The 18691-nt window shown below is 48.7% G+C and overlaps 1 protein-coding gene across 2 annotated transcripts in view; it reads left to right on the top strand.

The window, feature by feature from the left end:
- TTC33 (tetratricopeptide repeat domain 33) overlaps positions 1-18691 on the top strand; it is a 178287-nt gene that overhangs the window by 102667 nt on the left and 56929 nt on the right. Inside the window, exon 3 of one of the 2 annotated variants that reach the window (XM_073682001.1) lies at positions 7080-7161. In XM_073682001.1, coding sequence (XP_073538102.1) covers positions 7080-7161 — 82 coding nt within the window. Of the gene's footprint in view, positions 1-7079; positions 7162-18691 lie in introns of those variants that run through there. The other variant, XM_073682009.1, reaches the window with a different exon arrangement.

Raw genomic sequence — 18691 nt, 5'->3', positions numbered from 1 at the left:
CAGCGCTGGTGACAGCATTCCAAAGAAGAGGTGCAGCCCTGGTGACAGCATTCCAAAGAAGAGGTGAAGCCCTGGTGACAGCATTCCAAAGAAGAGGTGCAGCTCTGGTGACAGCATTCCAAAGAAGAGGTGCTGTGCTGGAGAAGCATTCCAAAGAAGAGGTGCTGTGCTGGAGAAGCATTCCAAAGAGGTGCAGCGCTGGAGAAGCATTCCAAAGAAGAGGCGCAGCGTTGGAGAAGCATTCCAAAGAAGAGGTGCAGCACTGGAGAAGCATTCCAAAGAAGAGGTGCAGCCCTGGAGAGAGCATTCCAAAGAAGAGGTGCAGCATTGGAGCGAGCATTCCAAAGAGGTGCAGCGCTGGTGACCGCATTCCAAAGAAGAGGTGCAGCCCTGGTGACAGCATTCCAAAGAAGAGGTGCAGCCCTGGTGACAGCATTCCAAAGAAGAGGTGCAGCCCTGGTGACAGCATTCCAAAGAAGAGGTGCAGCTCTGGTGACAGCATTCCAAAGAAGAGGTGCTGTGCTGGAGAAGCATTCCAAAGAGGTGCAGCGCTGGAGAAGCATTCCAAAGAGGTGCAGCGCTGGTGACAGCATTCCAAAGAAGAGGTGCAGCGCTGGTGACAGCATTCCAAAGAAGAGGTGCAGCCCTGGTGACAGCATTCCAAAGAAGAGGTGAAGCCCTGGTGACAGCATTCCAAAGAAGAGGTGCAGCTCTGGTGACAGCATTCCAAAGAAGAGGTGCTGTGCTGGAGAAGCATTCCAAAGAAGAGGTGCTGTGCTGGAGAAGCATTCCAAAGAGGTGCAGCGCTGGAGAAGCATTCCAAAGAAGAGGCGCAGCGTTGGAGAAGCATTCCAAAGAAGAGGTGCAGCACTGGAGAAGCATTCCAAAGAAGAGGTGCAGCCCTGGAGAGAGCATTCCAAAGAAGAGGTGCAGCATTGGAGCGAGCATTCCAAAGAGGTGCAGCGCTGGTGACCGCATTCCAAAGAAGAGGTGCAGCCCTGGTGACAGCATTCCAAAGAAGAGGTGCAGCCCTGGTGACAGCATTCCAAAGAAGAGGTGCAGCCCTGGTGACAGCATTCCAAAGAAGAGGTGCAGCTCTGGTGACAGCATTCCAAAGAAGAGGTGCTGTGCTGGAGAAGCATTCCAAAGAGGTGCAGCGCTGGAGAAGCATTCCAAAGAAGAGGCGCAGCGTTGGAGAAGCATTCCAAAGAAGAGGCGCAGCATTGGTTGGAGAGCTCATTCTTAAGAAGAGGTGCAGCGTTGGAGAGCTCATTCTTAAGAAGAGGTGCAGCACCTTCTTTAAAAAAAAAAGACTGCTCTCAATTATAATCGGGGGCAGTGCTCTCCAATCGGGGGCAGAGTTGGTCTTGTTCGGTTTCTGCTGCTGAAAGAACAATGTGAGCCGTATCAACCGGAAGAGCGGGCAGATCTCCTAAACTCCTTCTGCCGCCTTGTTCCTGCCATCCTGGTCGCTCCTGGGCGCCACCACACACAACGTCCTGACACCAGGGAACAATCTATGTGTCCAAATGAGCTGTAAATTCTGTTCATGAGCAAAAGTATTCCCAATGGCCGATATCTAACCCGACATTAAAGGGAGGGAGCCAACCCTGCATTGTGCAGTCAGATTGGAGCGGTGGGCGCGCGGGCTGGCCTCGTATGAACCTTTTATGTATTGCGTTACATTCTGTACGTACCTTGTACATGATCATTTGCTGGTTTGTCCTGTAGTTATATATAGAAGTGGTCTGCTCATTATACATTGCTCAGACCCCCACTCCATGATTGATCCTCTTAGTAACATGTCTGCTAGTGGGAAGAAAAGAAGAATGACGTTTACAGAAGTTTACATTTCTCCAGACCGCCAGGGCCCACCTCTTCCAATGTATCCCCTGTTTGATTAATGGTGCAGAGGGTCTCGGAGCCCCCACCGACTTGCGTCATACATGACCCTGATATATAAGTCCAGTGCGTAAAGCGCAGACATAGAAAGGCGTAGCCCGACCTGTCTGTGGCGATATATCATGTGATCTGGAGTTTACTATCTGGATTTATGTGAGATGATGATGATGATGGTGATGGTGGTATGTGCTGCTGAGCCAACCAACGAGTCTATAAACTGTGGACGGTGACTATTATATTCACATAGTCCATGGAACTATAACTCCCATCATACTGGAAGTAGTAGCATTGCCCATATCAGAGGACGATCGGATGTAAAGTGATGAGTATTGTCTACACTGGATACATTGTAACAATCCAGCAGAGATCTGTGCAGCTGCTGCTGATGTGTTTGGCTCACAGAGCATTGTCTGCACTGGATACATTGTAACAATCCAGCAGAGATCTGTGCAGCTGCTGCTGATGTGTTTAGCTCACAGAGCATTGTCTGCACTGGATACATTGTAACAATCCAGCAGAGATCTGTGCAGCTGCTGCTGATGTGTTTCGCTCACAGAGCATTGTCTACACTGGATACATTGTAACAATCCAGCAGAGATCTGTGCGGCTACTGCTGATGTGTTTAGCTCACAGAGCGTTGTCTACACTGGATACATTGTAACAATCCAGCAGAGATCTGTGCAGCTGCTGCTGATGTGTTTAGCTCACAGAGCATCGTCTGCACTTGATAGATTGTAACAAACCAGAGCTTTCACTCACTAACGGCAAACAGAGATTTTGAAAATCTTTGATCTTCCATATTTTATAAAACCACACATAAGTCTATGTCAGACAAGCTCAACACTGGCAGCCATGGACTCGTGTGGACCTGGTAGGAAGCTTTCGCTGTGATTGTGCTAAGCAGAATATAGGATAGATGTGGAATGTGCGGAGTTCTCACCGGGCAGTACTCCCAGCTCCATGCCTCCACTTCAAGAAATACTATACTGTTGTAAAATGAAGGGGAGCGGGATCAGACTGACAAACATTTCACAGAACTCAGTCAGAGGAATCTGGAAGAGACTGGAGGGTCTGGAGGAGAACAGAGAAGTCTCTAGAATAATAATCTGGAGGAAGACTCAGGATACTGGTGGGTACAGAGGAGACAGGAGGAGGACAGAAAAGTCTAGAGGAGGAAGCTAGGACAATGGAGGAGGACAAAGGGCTCTGGAGGAAGACTCTGGAGTCTGGAGAAGTAACCTAGGAATATGGAGAAGGACAGAGGTGTCTGGAGGAAGATTCAGGAATCTGGAGGGCACAGAGGAGTCTAGTATACAGAAATATCTGGAAGAGACAGGGATGGTCTGAAGGAGGACAGAAGAGTCTCTAGAATACGGAGGGGTCTGGAGGAAGACTTGGGATTCTGATGGGTACATAGGAGTCTGGAGGGTACAAATTAGTCTCAAGGAGTAACCTAGGAGTGTGGAGGAGGAAAGAGGTGTCTAGAGGAAGGCTCAGGAGTCTGGAAGGTGCAAAGGAGTGTAGAGGTAGACAGACGTGTCTGGAAGAGACTGGGGTGGTCTGGAGGGATAACAGAGGTGTCTATAGGGAGACAGAGTAGTATAGAGGGAAACGAGGCGTCTGGGAGCTAAGGGGGGGGGTTTCTTTAGGACTGAGGAGTCTGGAGGAAAATAGAGCAGTCTTGAGGGGGATAAATGAGTCTAGAGGTCATGAGAGTTCTGTGAAGGAGACAGTGGATTAGAGGAACATGGGAGTCTGGAGGTGGACATGGGAGTCTGGAGGTGGACATGGGGGTCTGGAGGTGGACATGGGGGTCTGGAGGTGGACATGGGAGTCTGGAGGTGGACATGGGAGTCTGGAGGTGGACATGGGAGTCTGGAGGTGGACATGGGAGTCTGGAGGTGGACATGGGAGTCTGGAGGTGGACATGGGAGTTTGGAGGTGAACATGGGAGTCTGGAAGGTACTGAGGTGTTTGGAGGAAGACAAAGGAGTCTATGGAGTGCAGAGGAGTTTGGAATAGAACGGGGCTTTGAGGGGACATATTAGTCTTGGCTGAGCATGTTATGGAGGTCAGAAGAGCTTGTTTGGCAGCAATGGTTTATATGCGTCCAGTTTTAATGGACCATCATTTATGTTGATCCATCTTGCTTTCCAAGTCTAGCTTTATTGTCAGTGTGACACTATGGATGGTCCTGCAGACGACATTATTATCAGGAGGTTTCCTCATATAAGCTCGAGTGTGAAGGTGACATGAGAGTAGAACGTGTCAGTCATGTTTATAGTAAATATGAATGTAGCATCTTCCATGCACCACGTTCAGAGCCGCAGGTCTGTAGATCATCAGATTAGTCTCACTAAACCAACGGAGGCCTCAACGTGTCTGATAGGGATGTGCCCGGACAGCTGGGGTTCCCCGAGGCTTTCCTGCGGACGGTCTCATCACCAGCTGTTTTTCACAGCACTGGAACAAGGGTTTTAAATTAACTTGTGCAACTTTTGCATTTTTACCTGTCATATCAAAACAGAACCTGTACAGCGCTCTGGGCCGTGCTGGTGGGTTCTACTCTGTTCTAGAAATTGCTGTAAAGACCAGAGAAAGATCTGACTAAGGGTTGGGAAGTTCCATATGTTTTCTCATCTTCCTGGGTTTTTGACCCAGTCCCCCAGAGACCTCTGCCCCCTCCATAGTTCCCTTGTTTCTCCCTCTGTTTCATGTAGACTCTTATGTCCCTTATTCCAGACTTATCTGTCCCCATCAGACACCTTTATCCCATCAAGATTCCTCTGTCCTCTCCCAGGACCCTCTGTCCAAATCCCCACAAGACCCTTTCTTCCCCTCCTACAGATTCCTCTGTTCTCCTCCATCTTCCTCCAGGTCTTCCGTCCTCCTCAAACTTTCTTCTGTCCTCTTCCAGCCTCCTCTGTCCTCTTCCAGCCTCCTCTGTCCTCCTCGAGCCTCCTCTGTCCTCCTCCTCGAGCCTCCTCTGTCCTCCTCCTCAAGCCTCCTCTGTCCTCCTCCTCAAGCCTCCTCTGTCCTCCTCAAGCCTCCTCTGGCCTCCTCAAGCCTCCTCTGTCCTCCTCAAGCCTCCTCTGTCCTCCTCAAGCCTCCTCTGTCCTCCTCAAGCCTCCTCTGTCCTCCTCAAGCCTCCTCTGTCCTCCTCAAGCCTCCTCTGTCCTCCTCCAGGTCTTCCATCGTCTTCCAACTTTCTTATGTCCTCCTCCAGACTCTTTTGTCCTCCTCCAGACTCTTTTTTTGTCCTCCCCCAGCCTCCTCTGTCCTCCCCCAGCCTCTTTTGTCTTCCCACCAACCTCTTTTTTTCTTCCCACCAACCTCTTTTGTCCTCCCCAGCTTCTTCTGTCCTCCCCCAGCTTCTTCTGTCCTCCCCCAGCCTCCTCTGTCCTCCCCCAGCCTCCTCTGTCCTCCCCCAGCCTCCTCTGTCCTCGCCGAGCCTCCTCTGTCCTCGCCGAGCCTCCTCTGTCCTCGCCCAGCCTCCTCTGTCCTCGCCCAGCCTCCTCTGTCCTCGCCCAGCCTCCTCTGTCCTCGCCCAGCCTCCTCTGTCCTCGCCCAGCCTCCTCTGTCCTCCCCCAGCCTCCTCTGTCCTCCCCCAGCCTCCTCTGTCCTCCCCCAGCCTCCTCTGTCCTCCCCCAGCCTCCTTCATCCTCCTCCAGCTTCCTCTGTCCTCCTCCAGCCTTCTCTGTCCTCCTCCATCTTCCTCCAGGTCCTCCGTCATCCTCCAACTTTCTTCTGTCCTCCTCCACCCTTCTCTGTCCTCCTCCGTCTTCCTCCAGGTTTTCCGTCGTCCTCCAAGTTTCTTCTGTCCTCTTCCAGTTTCTTCTGTCCTCTTCCAGTTTCCTCTGTCCTCTTCCAGTTTCCTCTGTCCTCTTCCAGTTTCCTCTGTCCTCCTCCATGTTTTGTCTGTCCTGTTCCAGTCTCCTCTATCCTCCTCCAGTCTTCTCTGTCCTCCAGTATGCTCAAGTGTCCTTTGTCCTCCTCCAGTCTCCTCTGTCCTCCTCCAGACTCCTCTGTCCTCCTACAATTTCCTCTGGCCTTCTTCCGTCTCCTCTATCCTCCTGAAGACCCCTCTGTCTTCCACTCTCCTCTTTTTCTTCTTCTTCTTCTGTCCTCCTCCATGTTTTGTCTGTCCTGTTCCAGTCACCTCTATCCTCCTCCAGTCTTCTCTGTCCTCCAGTCTGCTCAAGACTCCTTTGTCCTCCTCCAGACTCCTTTGTCCTCCTCCAGACTCCTTTGTCCTCCTCCAGACTCCTTTGTCCTCCTCCAGACTCCTTTGTCCTCCTCCAGACTCCTTTGTCCTCCTCCAGACTCCTTTGTCCTCCTCCAGACTCCTTTGTCCTCCTCCAGACTCCTTTGTCCTCCTCCAGACTCCTTTGTCCTCCTCCAGACTGCTTTGTCTAACTCCGGTCTCCTCTGACCTCCTCTGGCCCCCTCTGTCCTCCTCTGGCCCCCTCTGTCCTCCTCTGTCCTCCTCTGGCCCCCTCTGTCCTCCTCTGTCCTCCTCTGGCCCCCTCTGTCCACCTCTGTCCTCCTCTGGCCCCCTCTGTCCCCCTCTGTCCCCCTCCGTCCTCCTCTGTCCCCCTCTGTCCCCCTCTGTCCCGCTCTGTCCCCCTCTGTCCTCCTCTGGCCCCCTCTGTCCCCCTCTGGCCCCCTCTGGCCCCCTCTGTCCCCCTCTGGCCCCCTCCTTACACCTCTGGCCCCCTCCTTACACCTCTGTCCTCCTCCTTACACCTCTGTCCTCCTCCTTACACCTCTGTCCTCCTCCTTACACCTCTGTCCTCCTCCTTACACCTCTGTCCTCCTCCAGACTGCTTTGTCTAACTCCTCTGTCCTCCTACAATTTCCTCTGGCCTTCTTCCGTCTCCTCTATCCTCCTGAAGACCCCTCTGTCTTCCACTCTCCTCTGTGACCTCCAGACCCTTTTTTCCCCTCCTCTGATCTTTAGTACATTTACTATTTTATTCCTCAATTTCTTTTATCTTTTTATACTTTTTTCATATTTTTTCATAACATTTTTGGGGCTTTTAGTTTTCCATCGGCCTCTGGTCTCACTTGGAGGCTCAGGTGATGAGTTCTCGCCCTTCTTCTTCTTATTATTACTTTGTATCTCATATGTAGACTTGATATTGTATCGAACGTTGTTTTTTTTAAATGTTTTTTAGACACTTGGAGGCAATAAAGAAATGGGATGAAGGGATCCACCTGACTCCGGAAGATGCCGCCATGTATGAGATGAAGGCTCAGGTACAGTAGATAACTAACGTTCCTGCCTTGGTGGGATCGGATGATGTGACTTGTAGTCGCCATGGACTGGACGTAGTCAGCACCAGAGTGCATGTTACACTTCTCTGCCTCCCGGGTGGCTGCTTGCTCATGGTGATGGTGCGCTCCAGATGATTGACAGTTCGGAGCTGCAGCATAGCCAAGCCACTGGCCTGAATTGTCCGCTTTCCCATACCTGCAAGTGCTGCACCCGTTACTTAAGATACCGGCCATCTCTGATAGACTGCAGCAGTGGTCGGTAACTTAGGCAACGAGCAATAAATATTAAAATTAAAAATCTCTATGCTGTTTGGAAATTGCAGTGTTTTTTTTACCAGCACTTTGCAATTATTAATTATAATGTTGAGAATAATCTTTTTAAAGGGGTCCTCTCGTAAACCCATTGTTTGTGCATTTGCCCTTTGTTCAATGAATGTCACACAGGGAGTCCCTGGGAAATTTCTTTTGAAGCTTTTACTATTTTGACAGCAATCACAGGACAGCCTGCAGCAATGTTCTTGTCCTCAAAAAAAAAAAATAAACTAGAAACCCAGTTACACAAGTTTCTAATATACTTGCTGTTATTCTTTGGGACCCTTTATTGTTTACATCCAGGGGATAATAACCAGTCGTGGTAATAGAGTGGACACACAGGTGCAGGGCTCGTGACGTGGCACAGCTCTGATAACAGGACTGTACTGAGCTGTGCAGCTGCGAATCCATCACATGACTGTAAGCAAATATCCAGGTTCACTGCTTGTTCAAAGTCCCAGCTCTAGTAACTGGATGGTAATAAGCCGTACACCTGTGAGTCCATTAAATGACTGTATCAAAGACAGCGATGCAGGGCTCATTACAAAACACAGCTCTGAAAACAGGACTGTAATGTGCCGTGTATCTGTGAATCCATCACATAGTAATTTGTTTCCTATAGTAGTGTTGGCCAGATATATAAAATTGTTGTGTCACAGTACCCCTATAATAAGTGTCGTGTCACAGTGCCCCTATAATAGCGTCATGTTACAGTGCCCCTATAATAGCGTTGTCACGGTGCCCATATAATAGTGTCGTGTCACTTTGTCCCCATAATAGGCGTCGTGTCACAGTTCCCCTTGTAGTAGAACGGCTCACTCAGAGGTAGACACAGGAACGCTGTCTCTTTAAATCTTTCACTGGTTTATTAAAGTACGGCATAAACCAATGTAAAGTTCATCAAAACAAACACGGCCTTTCTGGCATAACAGGAAAGCAAATGTATAGGACAGTCCATACGTCTGCGGGGATCTGCCTGCTCAGGATACAACCGGGTTCAGCACAGTTTAACAGAATATTTCTCTGGAGGTGTCGCCTCCAGACCTACTGAACACCTAATGACTCAAAAGGCTGACTATTTATCCTCTAGACCACACCCTGGGATGAAGATATGGTGAACAGCCTCCCACTCCCTCTACAGCTGTTCACATAAAACCTAGCCCATTAAAAATGGCCGATTAACCTCTCTCAGCACTTAGTGTGCTGGAGCAAACTTTTAGGTTCCAAATCACTGGCTCCCCTCCAGTACTTTGCAAGTGACTGTCACATACACCCCCCTCCCTTCCCAAAGCTGGAAGTTTTGGCACCTTCAGTCACCAAACAGGGAAGTCTAGACAGGGCATCTGCATTACCATGTTGCTTCCCTGGCCTATGCTCCACATGAAAGCTGAAGTCCTGAAGCGCTAGAAACCACCTAGCACCTGGGCATTCTTCCCCTTCCTTTCCCTCATCCATCTCAGGGGAGCATGATCTGACACTAACCTGCACTTCCAGCCTAACATGTAGTATCTCAATGTGTCAGTTGCCCATTTGATGGCCAATCACTCTTTTTCTACGATGACGTAGTTTTTTTCACAGGCAGAGAGATTCTGCTTAGATACAGGATGGAATGTTCCTCCCCGTTTTTACTTCTTGGGATAACACGGCTCCTAACCCGACCTCTGAGGCGTCCGTCTGGACTACAAACTCCTTAGTGAAGTCAGATGCGATCAAGACCGGCTGTTTACATAGGGTGAGCTTCAACTCTTGGAAAGCCATCTCTGATTCCGAGGACCATTTGGCCATCGATGTCTTCGTGCCCTTAAGAAGGTCAGTTAGGGGGGCAGCTATCATGGTGAAATTCAGGAAAAATCGCTGATAGTACCCCACAATTCCCAGAAATGCCAAACCTGTTTCTTGGAGACCGGTTGCGTCAATTTTGGCTTGCCTCCACCTTATTCACTTACGGCTTTATTTCACCCCTTCCGACGATGTAGCCCAAGTATTTTGCCTCTTCTTTTCCCATGGCGCACTTCTTTGGGTTTAAGGTAAACCCTGCCTTCCTCAGTGCATAGAGTACTGCCTGGACTTTCTGCAGGTGACTTTCCCAATTTGGGCTGAAGATCATAATGTCATCTAGGTAAGCTGCGGTATTCTTTTTGTGAGAGGCTAGGATTTGGTCCATGGCCCTCTGGAAGGTAGCTGGGGCTCCTTATAGCCCGAATGGCATCCTGGTAGCACCCGTCAGGTGTTGAGTAGGCCTTCTTCTCCTTGGCACGTTGGGACAGGAGGATTTGTCAATACCCTTTTGTTAGGTCCAGTGTGGTGATGTATCTGGCTGACTCTAGCCTCTTAATAAGTTCATCAATGCGGGGCATCGGCTGGCGTCGTACTTGGATACCTCATTTAGATTCCTGTAATCGTTACAAAAACGCCATTCTCCATCCGGCTTCGGCACCAGGACAATGGAGCTGCACCAGCCGCTTTTTGATTTCTTGATGACGCCCAGGCTCAACATTCTCCTCACCTCTTTTGAGATCACTTTGCGGCAGGTTTCGGGAATCCGTTACCGCTTTTGGTTCACCCACACATGCGGTTCCGTCAAGATTTCATGCTCCACAACCTGGGTACATCCCTGCAACTCCGAAAACAGGTCCCGATTCCGGTGAAGCAGTTCTCAGCACTGTTGCTTTTGGCCCGGTGACAGTGACTCTGCCACTGTGACATCCTCAACCCTGGCCTCAGGATTGGCCCCCAGACACGTAGCCTCCACCGATTCCCTGTGTCGCCACGGTTTTAGCAGATTGATGTGGTACACTTGGTAAGGCTTTCTTCTCCTTGGCTGGTGGACCTTATAGTTTACGTCGCTCAATTTTTCGACCACCTAATATGGCCCCTGTCACTTGGCCAGAAATTTTGACCGTCATGGGTACCAACACCAATACCCGGTATCCGCGGCTAAACTGTCTCAGCCTCGCTGCCCAATTGTAGACCCTTGCCTGGCCTTCTTGAGCTTGAAGGATGCATTCCTTCACAATCCACATCACCTTGGCGATTCGGTCCTGCATCTGGGCCACATGCTCGATGACGCTCTGGTGGAGTGTAACCTCTGCTTCCCAGAGTCTCCTTTGCAATACCCAGAAGTCCCCGATGATGCCGTCCTTATAGCAGCTCGAATGGTGAGAACCCCGTAGAGACCTGTGGGACTTCCCTGACAGAGAACAGCAGGTACGGCAGTAGGGAATCCCAGTCTCTGCCATCCTTCTCCATGACCTTCTTAAGCATGGATTTCAAGGTCTTGTTGGACCTCTCCACCAGGCCGTCCGTCTGCGGATGGTACACAGACGAGTTCCTGAGTTGTGTTATCTGGAAAGCCTTAAAAAACTCCCTCATCACTTTGGACATAAAAGAAGTTCCCTGATCCGTCAGGACCTCCTTTGGCAGGCCTGTTCGGGAGAAAATATGGACTAGCTCTCGGGCTATACTCCTGGCGGAGGAGTTTCTTAGTGGTACCGCCTCCAGGTACCGTGTTGCATTGTCCATCGCCACCAGGATGTATTGGTGTCTCCTGATGGACTTAACTAGGGGCCCGACAAGGTCCATGGTAATCCCGGTCAAATGGGACCTCTAAAATGGGCAACACCACTAGGGGACTGCAGAAGTGAGATACAGGAGTCGTTAACTGACAGGTGGGGCAGGACCAGTAGAAATTAACAATTTCTCGGTGACATCCTGGCCAGTACAACCTCTGCAGGACCCACTCTTGAGTTTTGTCTACTCCCAGATGCCCACCCAAGACATGAGAATGGGCCAGGTCTAGTACCCTACATCTATAGAGACCCGGTACTAACAACTGCTCTATCACTTCTCCTCTCGGTTTAGTGACCCGATAAAGCAGCTCCTCATTTAAATCGAAATGTGGAAACTTAGTGTCGGCCCCCAGCTCTTGAGCGACCCCCATTTATCACAGTCACATTGTCAAATGCCCCTTTTAAAGTATGATCCCGCCTTTGCGCTGTCCCAAAATTTCCCCTGGAAACCACCAATTCAGGAATCTTGGCTTCATCAGTGAATCTTGGCCTCATTGGTCACCGTCTCATCCTCGCCACTAGCAAGGACACACGGGGAACTCATCCGCTTCCAACTGCGATGGGGATTCATCATGATTGAACCAGCTCCTGTCTGAGTCACTTGGCACCCCGGCCTTCCGCCATAAGTTCCAGAAAAAGCTAAAATCCCGCCCTATTATCACTGGGTAGAGCAGGTCTTTAACTGCTCCGACCTCATGGGACTCAGCCCCACAGTTCGTTTTTATAGTAACTCTGGCAACGGGGTAGTCCTTGGCGTCTCTGTGAATATAGTGGACACCCACCTGTTTTCCGGGGATCAACTGTTGGGGTGGGGGAGTGTGGCCCTTACCAGGATCACCAAATTCCCCAAGTCCAAGAGTCCCATCACCAATATTCCATTTATTGTTATGGGACATGCCTGTGTCCCATCTGGGCTGGGGTGGAGTCCGGCTGCAACCACTTCTGTACCAGATGCAGCAGATCAAACAATTGGGAGCGAGGGGGTCTATCACCGCAATACGCCCAGTGGTGGACACTTTGAGCTCGGATATAGTGTCTCGGATATAGAGCCCCTATAATGGGCGTCTTGTCACGGAGCCCCTATAATGGGCGTCGTGTCACGGAGCCCCTATAATAGTGTCTTATCACAATGACGTGGCAGTCGGTACCCGGGAAGCTGATCTAGTTTCCCCCATTGATCTCCTGGTGGTCGCTCGGGCTGGCGCTCTCCAGTTGATGCCATGTGCTCTGTCCTGGTGTAAACACCGCCCACGGCTGTCATGATCGTCTGCAGCTGTCATGATCGCCTGCGGCTGTTCTACCTTGTTGTCTGGGATGATCTATGTCCGTTCATTTCTACGTCACCCCGAGAGAACGGAGCGGCCGTTCATCACCGGAGGTACCAGCATTCCTATGATAACACTTCAGGACCAATCACTCCCTCCCCATCGAGGAGGGGAGACGAGCAGCGGGAATTTTCGAGATGGTTAACGCTATTATCTCCTAAAGAAAATATTCTGTCCTGTACTGAACCAGCAACATGAGTCAAGATTCCGGCAACTGACGTGTGGCTCCTACCCCCCTCGTGCCGGAAAGTCGGCTCGCGGCACAATACTATTGTGTTCTGTAAGGAGCCATTCCTCGCAAGCGATTAGGATATTACCGCCTGGAGCTCCTGGGAATGCTGTGAACCGCACACTAAGAATTTGTGGTCCAGGGTGGAGGATCGTAAAATCATCACTTTTTGGCTCTCACCCATGGAGGCCGCCGTAGACTCCGGGGTTTGGGGATGAAGCGCGGTCTTATGACTGAGTCGTATTGGCAGCCGTTCCCCATGATGTGAGCTCGCGAGCCGCGCTCTGCAGACTTAGATTCTCACTATGGATTTTCATATAATCTTCGGAGGAGGCGAGAACTTCCCTAATATTGAAGAATGGTCATTGCTGTAAATGGTGGGCGGCTCGTGCAGCCCGACGTCTCCTCTCATGAGCGAGGGATGTATTAAGGGACATTAGGGGCGCAGGGTCATATGAAGGTGACCGTCCTCGGGTGTGCACGGGGTCTGTGGCGTGCACACGGGGGCTGTGGCGTGCACACGGGGTCTGTGGGGTGCACGGGGGCTGTGGGGTGCACGGGGTCTGTGGCGTGCACACGGGGGCTGTGGGGTGCACGGGGGCTGTGGGGTGCACGGGGGCTGTGGCGCGCACGGGGGGCTGTGGCGTGCACGGGGATGGCGGAACAAGCTCATGTTTTGTAGATTTATTGTATTTTGACTTCTGTGGTTCAAATGAAAATTGAATTGTGGGTACTATGTACTCCGACTCAGCGTGACCAGAACCATACTGCACCTCATACAGATATACATCACCTCCATACACTGCAGAAATGATACACCCCTATATACTGTACCTAAAAAGAAGCACCACACAATGACACAAGCATATACCACCATATAGTGATCATATAATACTGATATACAGTGATTAAATAATGCCACCATACAGTAATTTACCAATATACAAATAATATACAGTCGTCAAATAGTACTGCCATATAATGATTAATTAATACTACCATATAGTGATCAAATACCGCCATACAGTAATATAACGATATACAGTTGTCAAATGCTGCCATATAATGATTAATACTGCCATACAGTGATCAAATAATATCGGCATACAGTAATATAACGATATACAGTGATCAAATAATGATTGATATGCAGTGGTTAAATAATACCGCCATATGATAATACTGCCATACAGTGATCAAATAATACCCACATATAGTTAAATACGATATACAGTGATCAAATAATATACAGCAATAAAATAATACCGCCATATATTGATTAATTAATACTCCCATACAGTGATCAAATAATACTGATATACAGCGATCAAATAATACAGCCATACACTAATATACCGATGTACAGTGATCAAATACTGCTATACAGTGATCAAATAATACCGCCATACTGTAATATACAGTGATCAAATAATGATATACAGTGGTCAAATACCGCCATATAATGATTAATTAATGCTCCCATACAGTGGTCAAATAATACCGCCATATGGTGATTAAGTAATACTGCCATGCAGTCACAATATAACAGCTCTATACATAAAGTAATCTAATGACAGTGCTTGATGTCTACATAATACTACTGTACAGTGTGCCGATAACCGTACTATACAATGCGGTGCCCAGATAACCATGCTATACATCACCGCCATACACTGTGCAATATATCTATATAGTAGTGTCCCACAATGCCTAAGGATATACCGCCATAAAATGCTAAAATATTGCCATATAGTGACCATATAACAGCTCCATACATAAATTCATCTAATGACGTCTCTATGTATTGTCATGATACTGATATACAGTGTACACATAACCATCCCATACTGTGCATAATTAGCGTCGCCATACAGTACGGTGCCCAGATAGCCATGCTATACACCACCATAAAATGGAGAAATGATAAACTGCTGTATACTGTACTTAAATAGTAGTACCACACAATGCTTAAGGATATACCGCCCTGTGAAATACTGCTGCCCTATACTCCCCATCTAATGGCTCCATACATAAAGTTAGCTTATGACGGCGCCAAGTAATGTCTACATAATGCTGCTATACAGCTGATGGCACACATAGGGAGACCGGACATCGCTGCTGCCTCCTTCAGCGTGGAGGATGTGACTGCATTCATGAGGCCGGATCTGAGGACGGGACCCCCAGTCCCATTCAGAGACCCTATGAAGTTTTCTCTCCTCGTTGGGTTATGATATCGGGGTATGAGACTGCTCTGTTTCAGCCTGACCCCCTGCAGAGGATAAAATCAGAGAAACCTGCGGATATCGGAAGGATCAGCCGATAATCTCATCTTATATGGGAGCTCCCCGACTATCGGGATCTCACTGTGCTCCATCCTTTATTCTCTTATATGATAAACGGCTGACAGAGGGGTCTGGAGGAGGACAGGGCTCAGGACATGGGAGACGGGTCTGCAGGATGCTGTGGGGTCTGCAGGAGAATAGTGGGGTCTGGAGGAGGGAGACAGAGGGGTCTGGAGGAGGTGGGGGACAGAGGTTCCTGGAGGAGGAGAGGAGGACAGAGGTTCCTGGAGGAGGAGAGGAGGACAGAGGGGTCTGGAGGAGGAGGACAGAGGGGTCTGGAGGAGGACGACACAGAGGTCTGTAGGTTTGAGACAAAGGAGTCTGAAAGTGGATAGGGGGGTCTGGAGGATGAGGAGGACCGAGGTTCCTGAAGGAGGAGGACACAGGGGTCTGGAGGTTTGAGACAGAGGTGTGTGGAGAGAGACAGGGGGGTCTGGTCTCTGCATGATTCAGATACTTTCCTTCTCATTAATTACTATTTATTGCAACTGCCAAAAATTGCACCCAACGCGCAGCACATAGGAGAGCGAGTGTCTCCAGTATGGCCGCTTCCGGGAATATACGTGACATACATGAGTCCACAATCTGTGGGTGAAGATCGGGCTCACATTATATCACAACTGCTGCAGTTACAGATCTGTAAGTGGAGGGACTCCCCACATGTGGAAAAAAGAAGCTGCAGTTTCATGACTGTTTGTGGAAAAAAAACACAGGAAGGGCTGAGAAGGTGACTTAATGCAGAAATATATAAATCATGGGTCATGGTGGCCTCAATCATCAGATCTAGGGTCAAGGGTAAACTCCTCCTACAGTATAATGTAACAAGTGATAGATACCATGTAACAAGTGATTGATACAGTGTAACGAGTCATGGTGTCAGGATTCTTGTTGTCCTTCTACAGTTTGACAATTATTGGCTTATTGTTCACCTTAATAATTGTGCTGTAATCCCACGCCTTATCACTGGAGTCTGCTGTTGTGTTCTGCAATTGTCCTTTACCAAGATGGCAGATTTTGAACCTGTGGAATCCATCTTATTTCCTGTTTGTGCCTACCTAAAGCCACATGGATCTCTCACTCGTTACTTGAGTATTGTGTCTAGCTGTTAGCCTAGTTCCAGTCTCCCAGCTCCTGGACTGTCTTACCCAGACTGTTCTCACTTATCTACAGATTGTTTCCTACAACTCCTTTGCTATAACCAAGAACATCTATAACTGCTTGCTGTTCCTGCTCGTACTCCTTCGACCACTGGTTTCCAGCAGTGCTACGCCAGTATCATAACAGATAGATACCATGTAACAAGCAATAGATTCAAAGTGAGAGATACCAAGTAACAAGAGATAGATCCTGCATTAAGTCTCCTCTTAGCTTTCTTTTTTTGCAAGCTAAACATTCCCACATCCTCTAACCGTTCCTTGTAGGACATTGTTTGCAGACCGGTCACCATACTGGTCGCTCTACTCTGAACTTGCTCCAGGTTTTTGATGTCTTGTTGATGTCGAAGTGATACATAACATGCACAAGTAACAAGTGATAAATACAATGTAACAAGTTTACAAAGTTCTGTTGTAATAATGCTTCTACATATATAGGTTGTTTGCTTTTAACTCTTTACGGTCTCTGACGTCTGAACCTGACCCCAGCAGGCGATAAGATCACACATGTACAACTGACCGCCGCTGAGTAAATAATTGGGTAGACCACAGAAGTCTTGGCTTACAACGTACAGGAAGAAACCTGTCATCTGATCCGTACAAAACATAGAAGTGAGAAAGTAGCAGAACCCGTCATTAACAAAAATAAGAACAGTGTGACGTTCAAACAAAGCGAGGATGGACCTCGGGGGGCTCGGTGACGATAGAGACCGTCCCCAACTTTACCAGAGTCCTTAGAGATAAATTATCCTGATGGCTCGTCAGAGAAGCACTTCACATGAGTTTCGGATCTCTTCTGCTACAACTTGTCTTACAGACCTTCCTGTTCTTTATGTTACACGCACGCCGCTAGGTTCAGATAGGGGTGAGACAGGCTACATGAATGAATTCTTTGGAATCCTGGGGGAACCGATACTCGGGGCGACCATAAACCATGTGCTGCAGCTTCTCTCAGGCACACAGGGGTACTGACCCTCAGGCACAGACGTGTAGGTTGTTTCACTTGCTGACCAGACACACTTGACAAGAGTTCTCATAAACGGTAGAACAGTAGTATTTAATAAGAAGCCGCACAGCCAGTGCAAATTAAGTCTTATGAGCAACAGGCTCCAGTGACAAACAGTACAGTTTCCTTAGCAGCACAGCAGTTCACAGTCTTCCCAGTAGTGCAGGACAGCACAGCTCTAATGCAAAGGCACATTAATGAACCCAGCATTCTTTACAGCACAGTGAGATGGAGGAGGGGGGGGGAGTTCTCTGAGGGAGATGATCCCTGTGACACCATTTCTTCCAGTCTTTATCTTTCTGCTTGACAATACTCTGCACTGCTAGTTCAGGAACTCTACCTGACTTGTGCTTAGCTTCACTCCTGACTTTGAATTCTTTTCACTTGCAGGGCCGCTTCTGTGAGATACAGAACACACACACCACCTTTCTCTTCTGCTCCAGCTAGACAGTAAACAACTTCCCCATAATCCCCCTGGGGCTCTGCTAAAACCCACCCTGTAACCCTCTAGTTGCTGGATGCTTCTGGAGCTCAACCCTTCCTGTCTCCTGTGCTTCTTTTACTGCTAATAGTTGCTGAATGCTTTTAAAGCAACAGGACTACTTGTGACTGTCATACTCTGCAACAGCACTACTTCTGAATGTCACATTTACTCTCCACCAGTCATGGAGATAATGTATTTTCCAAGCTGAGCCCCTCAGAGTAGTCACCACTTTGCAATGGGAGCACTTTAAAGCCATGTGGCAGAGATGTGGTGTAGTTGCAGGTGAATAAGTCAGGACAGTAGCATGGGGGAACGCCACAGAGGTGCCCGCCTTCCCAAATTTTATGGGCAGAAACTTGTAATTTAAGGCTAGAATTGGGGCAATGGTTAGGACTAGGTTTAGGGTAATAACATAGTTGCATAGTCTGGACGATGCTGTCTTATCATGGAGATCCAGAGATGTCTGAGATGATGGGACACGGGACTTAGAGGACCACCATGCACCTCTTCTCCTTCTTTTATCAACTTTCTGTTTAGATATTCTGGACTTTTCAGCAGATTTCAGTTCTTCGTTTAGCACGTTGCATTTGTGATGAGCTCGGATGTTTTTCTAAGAAAAGATCCGGGAAAATTGTGACGAATGTCTGAAAACATTTTGCTCAGTGTGTCCCAACATCAGCTGAGAAATCAGATGTGATAAAAGGTTCGATACGGGGGGCTTTGACTGAAAAGACTCCTGAGAAGTTCTGTAGAAGGTGCCAGATGCCAGAAGACGCCAGCATGAGGGCGTAAGACTGAGCATGGCTGCGGAATAGAAAAGTTCCCAAGAGACTGGTCAGCAAGATGTGTGGTCAGCGGGGAAATCCAGGAGGAAAGTTTCCGAATAGGTCACAAGTTCAGTGGTTTGTGATTTAAAGGGATTTTCCATAATTTCTTCTACAAAGAAATATAAGATCACAAAAAAAGGGCTAATAACCTTACAAATCCTCTGCTGCTCCCATCCTGACCCTTCCTTAGTCCCTTGCCAGTCTGTCGACCAATATATGGAGAAGTCATGTGATTACTGCAGCCTCTGCACCGCACTGATGATT

This window comes from Phyllobates terribilis, unplaced genomic scaffold (genome assembly GCF_046119375.1).
Source record: "Phyllobates terribilis strain yellow unplaced genomic scaffold, ASM4611937v1 Scaffold_1__5_contigs__length_1240528914, whole genome shotgun sequence".
Classification (NCBI taxonomy): Eukaryota; Metazoa; Chordata; class Amphibia; order Anura; family Dendrobatidae; genus Phyllobates; species Phyllobates terribilis.
Note: the sequence above shows the minus strand (reverse complement) of the source record. Positions and strands in the feature narration are given on the sequence as shown.